Source organism: Silurus aristotelis (assembly GCF_946808225.1).
Source record: "Silurus aristotelis genome assembly, chromosome: 12".
Lineage (NCBI taxonomy): Eukaryota > Metazoa > Chordata > Actinopteri > Siluriformes > Siluridae > Silurus > Silurus aristotelis.
The window spans coordinates 8,245,179-8,257,280 of NC_139585.1; the positions used below are offsets into that span (position 1 = coordinate 8,245,179).

General features: G+C 38.8%; 1 protein-coding gene across 2 annotated transcripts in view; it reads left to right on the top strand.

Moving 5' to 3' along the window:
* Positions 1-12,102, top strand: part of dock1 (dedicator of cytokinesis 1) — a 291,553-nt gene that overhangs the window by 190,046 nt on the left and 89,405 nt on the right. For both annotated transcript variants that reach the window (XM_083556371.1, XM_083556372.1), the window contains exons 28-29: positions 5,532-5,633; positions 8,773-8,867. In XM_083556371.1, coding sequence (XP_083412497.1) covers positions 5,532-5,633; positions 8,773-8,867 — 197 coding nt within the window. The remainder of the gene's footprint in view (positions 1-5,531; positions 5,634-8,772; positions 8,868-12,102) is intronic.

The following is a 12,102-nucleotide window of genomic DNA, read 5'->3' on the forward strand; positions in this document are numbered from 1 at the left end:
GAGTGTAGTGTTGAGTGAGTAAGGGATGAGTATAAAGGAGTGTAGTGTTGAGTGAGTAAGGGATGAGTATAATGGTGTGTAGTGTTGAGTGAGTAAGGGATGAGTATAAAGGAGTGTAGGGTTGAGTGAGTAAGGGATGAGTGTAAAGGAGTGTAGTGTTGAGTGAGTAAGGGATGAGTATAAAGGAGTGTAGTGTTGAGTGAGTAAGGGATGAGTGTAAAGGAGTGTAGTGTTGAGTGAGTAAGGGATGAGTATAAAGGACTGTAGTGTTGAGTGAGTAAGGGATGAGTATAAAGGAGTGTAGTGTTGAGTGAGTAAGGGATGAGTATAAAGGAGTGTAGTGTTGAGTGAGTAAGGGATGAGTATAATGGTGTGTAGTGTTGAGTGAGTAAGGGATGAGTATAAAGGAGTGTAGTGTTGAGTGAGTAAGGGATAAGTATAAAGGAGTGTAGTGTTGAGTGAGTAAGGGATGAGTATAAAGGAGTGTAGTGTTGAGTAAGTAAGGGAGGAGTATAAAGGTGTGTAGTGTTGAGTGAGTAAGGGATGAGTATAAAGGAGTGTAATTGTTGAGTGAGTAAAGGAAAGAGTATAAAGGAGTGTAATTGTTGAGTGAGTAAAGGAAAGAGTATAAAGGAGTGTAGTGCTGAGTGAGTAAGGGATGAGTATAAAGGTGTGTAGTGTTGAGTGAGTAAGGGATGAGTATAAAGGAGTGTAGTGTTGAGTGAGTAAGGAATGAGTATAAAGGTGTGTAGTGTTGAGTGAGTAAGGGATGAGTATAAAGGAGTGTAGTTGTTGAGTGAGTAAAGGAAAGAGTGTAAAGGAGTGTAGTTGTTGAGTGAGTAAGGGATGAGTATAAAGGAGTGTAGTGCTGAGTGAGTAAGGGATGAGTATAAAGGTGTGTAGTGTTGAGTGAGTAAGGGATGAGTATAAAGGAGTGTAGTGTTGAGTGAGTAAGGGGAGAGTATAAAGGTCTGTAGTGTTGAGTGAGTAAGGGATGAGTATAAAGGAGTGTAGTGTTGAGTGAGTAAGGGATGAGTATAAAGGTGTGTAGTGTTGAGTGAGTAAGGGATGAGTATAAAGGAGTGTAGTGTTGAGTAAGTAAGGGAGGAGTATAAAGGTGTGTAGTGTTGAGTGAGTAAGGGATGAGTATAAAGGAGTGTAGTGCTGAGTGAGTAAGGGATGAGTATAAAGGTGTGTAGTGTTGAGTGAGTAAGGGATGAGTATAAAGGAGTGTAGTGTTGAGTGAGTAAGGGATGAGTATAAAGGTGTGTAGTGTTGAGTGAGTAAGGGATGAGTATAAAGGAGTGTAGTGTTGAGTGTGTAAGGGGAGAGTATAAAGGTCTGTAGTGTTGAGTGAGTAAGGGATGAGTATAAAGGAGTGTAGTGCTGAGTGAGTAAGGGATGAGTATAAAGGTGTGTAGTGTTGAGTGAGTAAGGGATGAGTATAAAGGAGTGTAGTGTTGAGTGAGTAAGGGGAGAGTATAAAGGTCTGTAGTGTTGAGTGAGTAAGGGATGAGTATAAAGGAGTGTAGTGCTGAGTGAGTAAGGGATGAGTATAAAGGTGTGTAGTGTTGAGTGAGTAAGGGATGAGTATAAAGGAGTGTAGTGTTGAGTGAGTAAGGGATGAGTATAAAGGTGTGTAGTGTTGAGTGAGTAAGGGATGAGTATAAAGGAGTGTAGTGTTGAGTGAGTAAGGGGAGAGTATAAAGGTCTGTAGTGTTGAGTGAGTAAGGGATGAGTATAAAGGTGTGTAGTGTTGAGTGAGTAAGGGATGAGTATAAAGGAGTGTAGTGTTGAGTGAGTAAGGGGAGAGTATAAAGGTCTGTAGTGTTGAGTGAGTAAGGGATGAGTATAAAGGAGTGTAGTTGTTGAGTGAGTAAGGGATGAGTATAAAGGAGTGTAGTGTTGAGTGAGTAAGGGATGAGTATAAAGGAGTGTAGTGCTGAGTGAGTAAGGGATGAGTATAAAGGTGTGTAGTGTTGAGTGAGTAAGGGATGAGTATAAAGGTGTGTAGTGTTGAGTGAGTAAGGGATGAGTATAAAGGTGTGTAGTGTTGAGTGAGTAAGGGGAGAGTATAAAGGTCTGTAGTGTTGAGTGAGTAAGGGATGAGTATAAAGGTGTGTAGTGTTGAGTGAGTAAGGGATGAGTATAAAGGAGTGTAGTGTTGAGTGAGTAAGGGGAGAGTATAAAGGTCTGTAGTGTTGAGTGAGTAAGGGATGAGTATAAAGGAGTGTAGTTGTTGAGTGAGTAAGGGATGAGTGTAAAGGAGTGTAGTTGTTGAGTGAGTAAGGGATGAGTATAAAGGAGTGTAGTGCTGAGTGAGTAAGGGATGAGGAAAGGAGAGAGGGCAGCATAGTGTTTATAGTATAGTTTCAGTGCATATAAGCGAGTTTTGGTGTGTGGCGTATGTGATGTATCTATTGATCGGATATGTGCTTGTATCAGCATAAACACTCATTCGGGTGGTTCAGATCAGCTGTCTGTTGAAGAAAAGTGGTGAATCTCAACCTCCCTTTCCTCACGATTTTATTCCTCTTTTGTTTCTGCTAAGAGCCATCATGCAGAGCTCGTTTGTGGCTGTCTATCAGATAAAGAGCCCAGTAATTACAGTCAGTTTGTATTCTGTGGCTCGGGTTGCTAGCTAATGATATTGGTGATTTACAGTGTCCCACTCTAGAGCTTGTCTTCAAAACTAATTCCAAAAGAAATGATACCTAATAGGTTGGTGAACGATTAAAACATATAATGCAATAAAACGAAATCCAAAATGTTCTCAGGTGAAGTTTGGATCACTCACTGTACATTGTTGTAATACACTGGATTTGAATAGTATTGCATTACTGATGCACTTGAGAGAGGCAGAGATGAAAAAGCTCAAAAAGTATGACACCTGCCTGCTCTACCCATATGTGATTTTTATAAACATCCTATTCGAGGTTTAATCCCTTTTTAGTGTTACTCCCATTCTTCTGCCACTAAATGTAATGGTATGTCTGTGGAGATTTTCTTCTTCAGCAAGAAGAGCATCAGTAAGATCAGAAACATTTAAAGGCTAAACATTTAGGCTAAATATAATGGTATATCAAAGGGTTTTTCTTTTTTTTTTTTTTTTTTTTTTTTTTAATCACTATTCAAAAGACGAACAAACAAAACAAAAAACCCATTAAATATTACATCCCCACTATTTGACCACATCATCACCCCATTGCTTCCTTTCAAATATAAACCCAGAGCTAATGAATTCTTTAATTAAGTGGATAGTATTTATGGCTTAATGAGCTGGTCAATTGTGCTGGTTGTGTTTGTGCCGTTATGGATTTGCACTGGGCATTTTCACTTTAATCCAGTTGGTCAGTAGAATGATGATACAAAATAAATCAATAAATGAACAGTATAACGCACTTGGTTATTGGTTATGGAGAATATGGCGGCAATTATCTTTATTCAATTATGAATTCTTACATTATTTAGTCTTAACATTTTGCATTTCATGTTTCTTCCCCCCCCCCCCCAATACTTTTTGTTTGGTGCTCGAGATATCCAGATTTCCCACCGCTTAATCTCAGCCCTCAACAGCTGCGTTCTCACCTGCCTAAACAAACCACATCAGAGTAGAAAACACAACGGGGTACAATTCAAACTGAGTAAATGCTGCATATGGGAAATCTGCCTTCATGTACAGGGAAAGCCCTGAGTCCAGTTCTGCTAAAATACACTGTGCAGATGGAGGGGAATTTTATTATTATTATTATTTTTAATAATAATAATATCATAGCTCGTGTGTGTGTGTGTGTGTGTGTGTGTTTGTTTGTATGAGATGGAAAGCGGAGAGAGAAGCAGGAATATCCTCGTGTTTCAGCTATGTAGGCCATTCTTAATTATCACTGCAGGATTCACTCCCAAACGGAACAAAAGCGGAACAATTCAGGAAGAACCGTGAACAAAAAATAACAACCCTGTCAGTTATAATGCTCAGGGTTTACAGATCCTGCTGTCAGCATCTGAAAGCCTTTTACCCTCTCTGGAATGTTCTGTCACCTTTTGTATGCAGTGTCATTGATAGAAATACAGAAGAGATGAGACACAGATGAGCACTAAGGAGTGTTATGTGAAGGTGTGTGTGTGTGTGTGTGTGTGTGTGTGGGGGGGGGGACGCTCCCTTTTTTTTTAAATTCACCTTAATTATTCTACCCTAGACAGATTTCAAATTTTTTTTCAATTGTATCTTTCTTTATTTGAATTTTTTTATTTTAAAATAATTTATCTGACCAGATCAGATTCTTGAATAATCCAGATGCTGTCAGTTTATCTGTCTGTCTGACTGACTTGAATCTTTTTCTTCGTTTACCTGCTTGCCTGCTTTCTATTCTTCCATCCCCAAGTCTGATTGTATTTCTATTGATGTCTGTCTGCTGACTCAATAACCTACGTATTCTTCTTCATATCTATCCTTCAATTCATCAATTAATCCATACTCTTACCCATCATTCCATCTTTCTGTCTGATTTGTATAGCTGTCTGTCTGTCCATCCATCCATCTGACTATTATAAATAAGGAGAATATGCCCTGTAATTTCTGTGAGTTTAGAAGAGAAAGAGGTTATTCTTACTTTATTGAAAATGGCTGTAATGAACAATTACTTGCTGGTGCATGGTTCCATGTGTCACAGTGGAGACCTGCGGTGATAACGCACCTTTATTCCCACTGTTCATAATAGCGTAGCCATTATTGCTGCAATTCTCTGCTCAGTTTCTGATTTCCATGCTGCTCTGTGTGCTGATTGGTCTCCAGTTAATAGCATGTAATAACACCATCCCACTGTAATATTTGGAAAAGAACAGTTTTTCATTACGAGCCCACCGGGTGCAGCCTCCTGCATTAATTAAACCCAATAGAGGAGTGATAGCCTCCTCCTCACCTTTTCTCCACCTCATCCTTCTCCTTTTTGTTCAGCTTCTTTTACATCTTCGATAAGGCCTGGACATGTATGCTTTCTGAGAGCAAGAAAGTTTATCCTGTGCAACTTTTATCAGTTATTTACTGCAGAAGTGAAATCACAGTTGCCATAGGCAATTTCCTTCCTCCGTTCATTAGTCGGCTTACTGAAATAGTATGTGGAGATAATTGTGAATGCTGAATAACCCGGTGTTTTGGCTCCTGCATTTGTTTGTTTCACGTTATTACCTTCACTGTACTGTCCCTGTCTAATTAAAGTCCTCTGTCCACTGAGGCAGCTGTTCAGCAAGACTTATGAACATACAGCATTATTGCTGCTCTGAGACAAGAATCAAACTTTAATTGTTTGGATGAGGGAGTGTGATGCTCTGAATGAGTGTGTCTTTAAAGATTTGTCATGTACTGTACAGATTGGTGAGCACTGGGCCTGATTGTGTTCTTGACAGGCAGTGCTTTTTGTAGTAGATTATTGCTTGTACCAGCACTTTCAGTGTAAGACATTCGTCTGCCTCTTAATGAGCTCTCTCTCTCTCCCTCTCTCCCTCTCTCCTTCTCTTCCACTTTTTATCTACAGGGCAGCTTTGTGGCAAGTATGACGGCTACACTCCGACAGATGGACGACTATCATTATACTCACCTGATCAACACTTTCGGAAAGATGAGAACAGATGTGGTGGTGAGTTGTTTATTTTTTTTATTTTTATTGCACAAAGGAAACTTGATAATTGACTACTCAAAGTTCGGCTCTATCGGATGTTATTGAATATAGTTTTTGCTGCAACACTGCTGGCTCTAGTTTAATCTCTGATTAAAAGTATTTGCTTAGCGGCTGTTCATTCGAGCAAATCAGTGCGAGAAGAAGGAATCCGAACCAAACGACGCTCTCAAGGGCATTTCTCTTCTGCTCAGCTGTGCATTATTTCTCAATCTTGGAACCATGGAATGAAAACGTATAGCAGAACGTTCAAAGTAGTTGGCAGACCGTTTAAAGTCATTCAGATACTCGACAGTGGTGTGAAAATGGTAGTTTATACTGAATTATATTCAAATCGAATAACAAATATAGCATGTCAAAATGTACACTATATGACCAAATGTTGTGGACACTGATTGGGAGATTTGGGTGCGCTTTTTGCCACGTCTCATTCCACATTTACTGTTGAAATAACTTCCACTCTTCTGGGAAGATGTTCGCAGGAGTGTGCTTGTGGAGACTTGCACTCATTCAGCCACAAGAGTGTTAGAAAAATCAGGTACTGATGTAGGTGAGGTGAGGGGGTCTGGGGTGAGGTCAGCGTTTCAATTCATCCCAAAGGTGTTCAGTAGGGTTGAGGCCAGAGCTCTATAGCAGGACACTTCATCATTGAGCTTGCACATGGCAGTTGTCATGCTAAAACAGGTTTGGGTCTGTAAGTTCAAGTGAAGGGAAAATATAATGCTTCCGCATCCAGAGTCATCCTTTACAGTTGTGTGCCTCGAACTGTGGTTTTCAACAATTTTGGATAAGACTGAAAAAGTCAGGTGGCCCAATACTTTTGTCCATATAGTGCATTTTATTGTCATTTGTGTATTCTCTTTTATTTCTTGTTAGTTTAAATTGCAAATACATGCTACTGCCACCGCTTGATAAGACAAACGATGAAAATGAAAGCAGACATACCAATACCTGTAACATAACAATTACCTGCCATTGCATATATCCACTTTAAATAAGTAAATAATTTATTTATAAGACAAAAAAGATGTTTATGGTTGGAATTTGGTGTAACACAAGAGGACGCAAATGCATCAGTCACTCAATACAGTTGCAGGACGACCTGAAAGGCACGATCGAATGTTTCACAGAAGACAGTACAGCAATAACCTGCATCTCGGTCATCTTCATTCCATCTCCACTCTTCTTCAACGAGGAAAAAAGAGACACTTTTATATGTATATAAGCTTTTAGATAAATCAGGACTCTGGATAAACAAAATCAATACCTTTGAAACTAATTCAGCTCAATGTTTGGAAAAGAAAGTTTGATGACACAAAGAATGAGGCAGCATTTATTTGTAGTAAATTTATTACACAACAATATACTTGTCACTGTAGAACATGTTGGTTGTAGAGCAAGAACATAACTGTGCAGTGGACTTGAGGCCACAGGATGCAATCATCAGTATGTCTTGTTTTGTTCTAGATACATGTCGCATTTATAGCTTATCTTTCCCTCTAGGAAACGTCTAATATATTGCCTTTTTTCTTTTTTACTCTTCACTTTGTACTTCCTAAGGCAGAATAAGTAGAGCTGCTTCTTCTGTGTCAAAAAATGCAATGTAAAATCAAATGCAAATCCTCAAGAGAGTTCCAGTACACAGCATTATCATGACTTTTTTTTAAAGATGTGCCTTTAAAATGATCATTTTAAATCCAGAAAGTACATTAACTGAATACTATTTTACTGGAAATACAGTCGTCCCTCAGTTCATCGAGGTTTGAATCTCGCAGTCACCCTTTATCGCCTTTTTCAATTTGGCACTATTTAGTTTCGCGACTGGTCTCGATTTCGGTTCATCATAAGAAATGAGTAGCATCACAAGAAACCGTAGGTTTCCGCTTATTTATCGGTAGTTGTACCCTCTAACGTAACAAAAGGGTGGAGTTGAAGACTCGCATCACCAGATTCAGCCAATGAAAATAAAGAACGCAGTGACGTGTATCTTTAACTCGGTCTCTTTTTTGACATCATAGGATAGGACCAATAAACAAGCAGAGAAACTATGCATAGGCTGCACTACTGTACTGCACCGTACAGCACTCACTATAAATGTGACATTTCTACGAATTTAGACGAATTTAACATTCATCTTTTTATATTCTTGCAAATGTTTTTTTGTGTGTGTTTAAAGAGTGTTGGAGGATGAATTAACAATTTTTAAAAAAGGCATTTTCGGGGTGGCGTCCGTTTATCGTGAAAATTCGTTTTGCGCAATCGGTTTTGGCACGTAACTACCGCGATAAACAGGGGGAACGACTGTATTATTGCCGAACTTTTTTATGAGTTGCTCAGTAGCTCCTGGTTCCATAACCTCAAATGACTGACAGTATAAGACTGTAGAAAGAACATCACTCATAATCTTACATTCCAGTGCTCATGTTAGTTCTCACTCTCCAGTGTTCTGTATTGTTTAAAGACTATAATCACACTCTTGATGTCACCCAAATATAGATGGGTTCTCCTTTTGAGTCTGGTTCCTCTCAAGGTTTCTTCCTCATAACATCTAGGGGGGGTTTTCCTTGCCACAGTCGCCACGGCTGCTCATCAGGGATTAATACACATCATTCACCTTAACTGTTAAATTCTGTAAAGCTGCTTTGAGACATTGTCTGTTGTGAAAAGCGCTATAGAAATAAACTTGACTTGACTATTATATAGGCTTTACAATTAATTAAGAATATATAATTGTATTCAATTAGCTGTTTAATTGGTGCCAAAAAGCAGCATTTATTATTAGTATTTCTTTTCTTAGTAACTGTGACTTTACTCCTCACTACATGGGATGTGTGTTTGTCTTTCGGGTTTTAGCTATAAAAGCTTTCAATGAGTGAATTATACTAAATACACACTGCTGGTCTCTTTTGACTTTAGCACTTCAAACACCAGAAGTTGAAGGTTCTTCCCAACAAGTATTAAACTCATTTTGAAATGAGGTTTAAAAGAGCAATTTCAAATTGATGCGGTCTCAGGTTTATATACCGTGTTTGTGTAGCCTTTAGTGCAGGCTGTTATAGAGCGTTGTTTCATCTCACACTCTCCCTCCTTTCCTTTACAGGACTTCTTAATGGAAACATTTATCATGTTCAAAGACCTCATCGGGAAGAACGTCTACCCTACTGACTGGGTCATCATGAACATGATGCAGAACAAGTGAGTGCGGCTTGTGTCCAGCACCAGGCCTCTGCGTTTTCTGTTCCGTCATCGCTGCCCTTTCGTGGGTTTTGTTTATGGTTAAGGCTTTTAATGCAGTAAGTCCTCAGGACTACGGTTATCGATGTTTACGGTGTAAGTGTAAATATGTACAGAATATTATAAAGCTCCATTAACATCTCATTCCAATATGTGGGAGAAATGGGGGCATGACAAATCTGGGAATTTAAAGAATAACTTGAGAAAAAAAAAAAAATTAAAACCCCGTCTTACTCTTTCTTTTTTATTTCCCTCTCTCATCCCTTCTGTTGCTTAGAAACAGCTCTTAGAAGTGGGCAACTGTTTTGTGTTTCCCTCCATGCACACACTGAATTTGTTCTTTTTTTTTTGTTTGTTTGTTTGTTTTCTTTTTTTTTTTCCTTGTGGATGCTAATGGCCGCCTCCGCACCAGCACTATCAGATGTGCAGGGGCTACACAAAACAATGGCATGAATTATAAATACCTCACATTCTCCAGCCTTACTGATCCCCCACGCTGCATGCTCACACTTTGTTTTATTATATGAATGCCTCTCTCTCGTTGAGCTGTGAGCCGGATTAACACATGGGAGCAGGTTCTCGTGCGATTTCGTATGCTGTTGCTCCTTGAAGCGGTCCATATGGGTTTCGAGAGCACAGTGTGATGTTTTAGCTTTGTTGGTTCCAGCAGAACATGCTGTGCTTTTCTAAAGTACCACTTTGTTTCTATAATTAGGCATGTATATCAGTAGCATGGTAGGGCTGATGTCAGCGGTACCAACGTTTTTGGTTTAGTCAAAATTTTGAAATGGTGACTCAGCGTTACAGGCAACACCTGAAAGATTTTCTTTCCTGCTTCCTCAGATGAAGCAGTGGTCAGAACAAACATGAATCCTTTTGACCCTATGGAAAAGCTCGTTTCTGAGCACTGTTACTTAGTCTAACCTTCTTTATAAATAATATGTATTGAAATGATTTGTCTTTATGCACCGATACTTATTTTAGCATCAAGTCATCTTTCCCTCTGCGTCTGGGATTTTCTCCATAGTGATCTCGGGTAGTTTTGAGATTTTACATACACAACCAGGTAGAACACTGATTATCTCTTCATCATGGCACCTGTTAGTGGGTGGGATATATTAGGCAACATGTAAACATTTTGTACTCAAAGTTGATGTTAGAAGCAGGAGAAATTGGCAAACGTAAAGATTTGAGTGAGTTTGACAAGGGCCAAATTGTGATGTCTAGATGACTGGGTCAGAGCATCTCCAAAACCGCAGCTCTTGTGGGACGTTCCCGGTCTGCAGTGGTCAGTATCTTTTTTAAAAAGTGCTCCAAGGAAGGAACAGTGGTGAACGGTGTGGGGAGCAAAGGCCAGCCCGTGTGGTTTGATCCAACAGACGAGCTCCCGTAACTGGAATTGCTGAAGAAGTTAATGCTGTTAATTTTCAGGACTGTTTTGGCAGCAAAAGGGGTACCAACACAATATTAGGCAGGTGATCATAATGTTATGCCTGATCGGTGTATGTTAGCATTATAAAAGATTTACATTTTTAGCACGGAGCCACCTGGAGTCGTATTCTTCATAGCCATTTAGGTACTTTTTGAGATTTTACATATATTCAAGAACCCTAAATTTAAAACTGACTTCTTAGATTAGCAATTTATCAGATTTTGCATGGTTCATTACTAAGAAGACTAATTTCTTTCTTTTGTCCACATTACAATTAATATCTATAAATATTTTTTTGAACATGCGTTTGAGATGCTTTTGAGCACAAACATTGACTTGAACAGTTGACCTCGACTTTGTTACTAGCAGGCAGTGTTGTGCTAGTTACTAAGGAATAGTAACTAGTTTCAGTTACTAGTTACTTACACCAAAAAGTAATGCGTTACTGTTAAAAGTAACATTTTAGTTACTTTTTTTAAAGAACTTTCTTTAATGTAAAACACAAAACTGACTTAAACACAAAGTAATTTTTAAACACTATTTTATTTAAGTCAGACCAGCACAAACTGAATATATCACAAGGATTTCTGAAATAAATAACAAAATATATTCAGAATCAAAAACTAAAGTGGCTTCTGCATCATAAAAGCTGTTGTGTTGAGCCCTTAAAAATGTTCCTTTCACAGCTGAAGTATGAAAACTATCAACAATGTAGAACAGAACACCAGGTTAGCTTCTAGCTTCGTCGAGGTGTGGAGTTTCTGGAGGAGCTTCAACAGATTGGAGTTGCTGTTTATCGCAGTAGACATGACCTTCGAACCAGAAAGACACAGCTTACATTTGACTAAAACGTTTGTCTTTATACTCAACTAAAGTGAAATAATAAACATATTTCCACTTTGAGAAACTCGTCTTGCTCTCGCCTCGACTCGCCATTACTGCCGCACAGACCTAAATAAACGGAGACACGCCCACAGTGCGTCTTCTTCGTGTTTACAGTGGTTCATCCACCAATCCTACAATGCGTCGCTGCTGTAAACAGGTCAGGCTGTAGTCTACACTTCAGCCAAAATGTATTCATTTATAAAAGTAACGGGTAACGCACCATACGGTAACGGTAACGAAGTTACTTTATTTAAAAAGTAATGCGTTACAGTATTAGTTACTGCCAAAAGTAACTGTGTTACAGTAATGCGTTATTGCCCAACACTGCTAGCGGGTCATGCAGACTTAAATAAATATGGCTTGAGTCATGGGACAAAAACATGTACACACACATCCAACTTCCTACTCAATTCCCAGGTTTGTTTCAAGCAAGTTTCCTTCCAGTCCAATCCTGATAGATAAAACCAGAGCACACCTGCCGAATAAATCGTTCTGACTGTGGAGAGAAAAATGTTTTGATTTGATTTTGATGTCATATTCTCTTTAAAAGTGCCATAAAAATAAGACGTTTTTTATTCTCCTTTCTTTCTCAAACTGATATTAAAGATCACTCATAGATTTCACGTCACATCACTATTCACATTGTTTCAGTTATTTAATTAAGGAATAGATTTTTTTTTTACATTTTGTACATTATTGCTTAACTCTTTAATACGTAGCTCAGCTTGGTGCACCTTTTATTTAATTCTCTCCGAGTCATTCACCTTCAAGTAAAAGCTTGATGGAGGTGCTTGACTTCATACACATTACTTTGACATGCCTTACTGTAACACTTTCACATTTTCTAAATTCTCTTTCCACACTAGTCCTTTACCATTA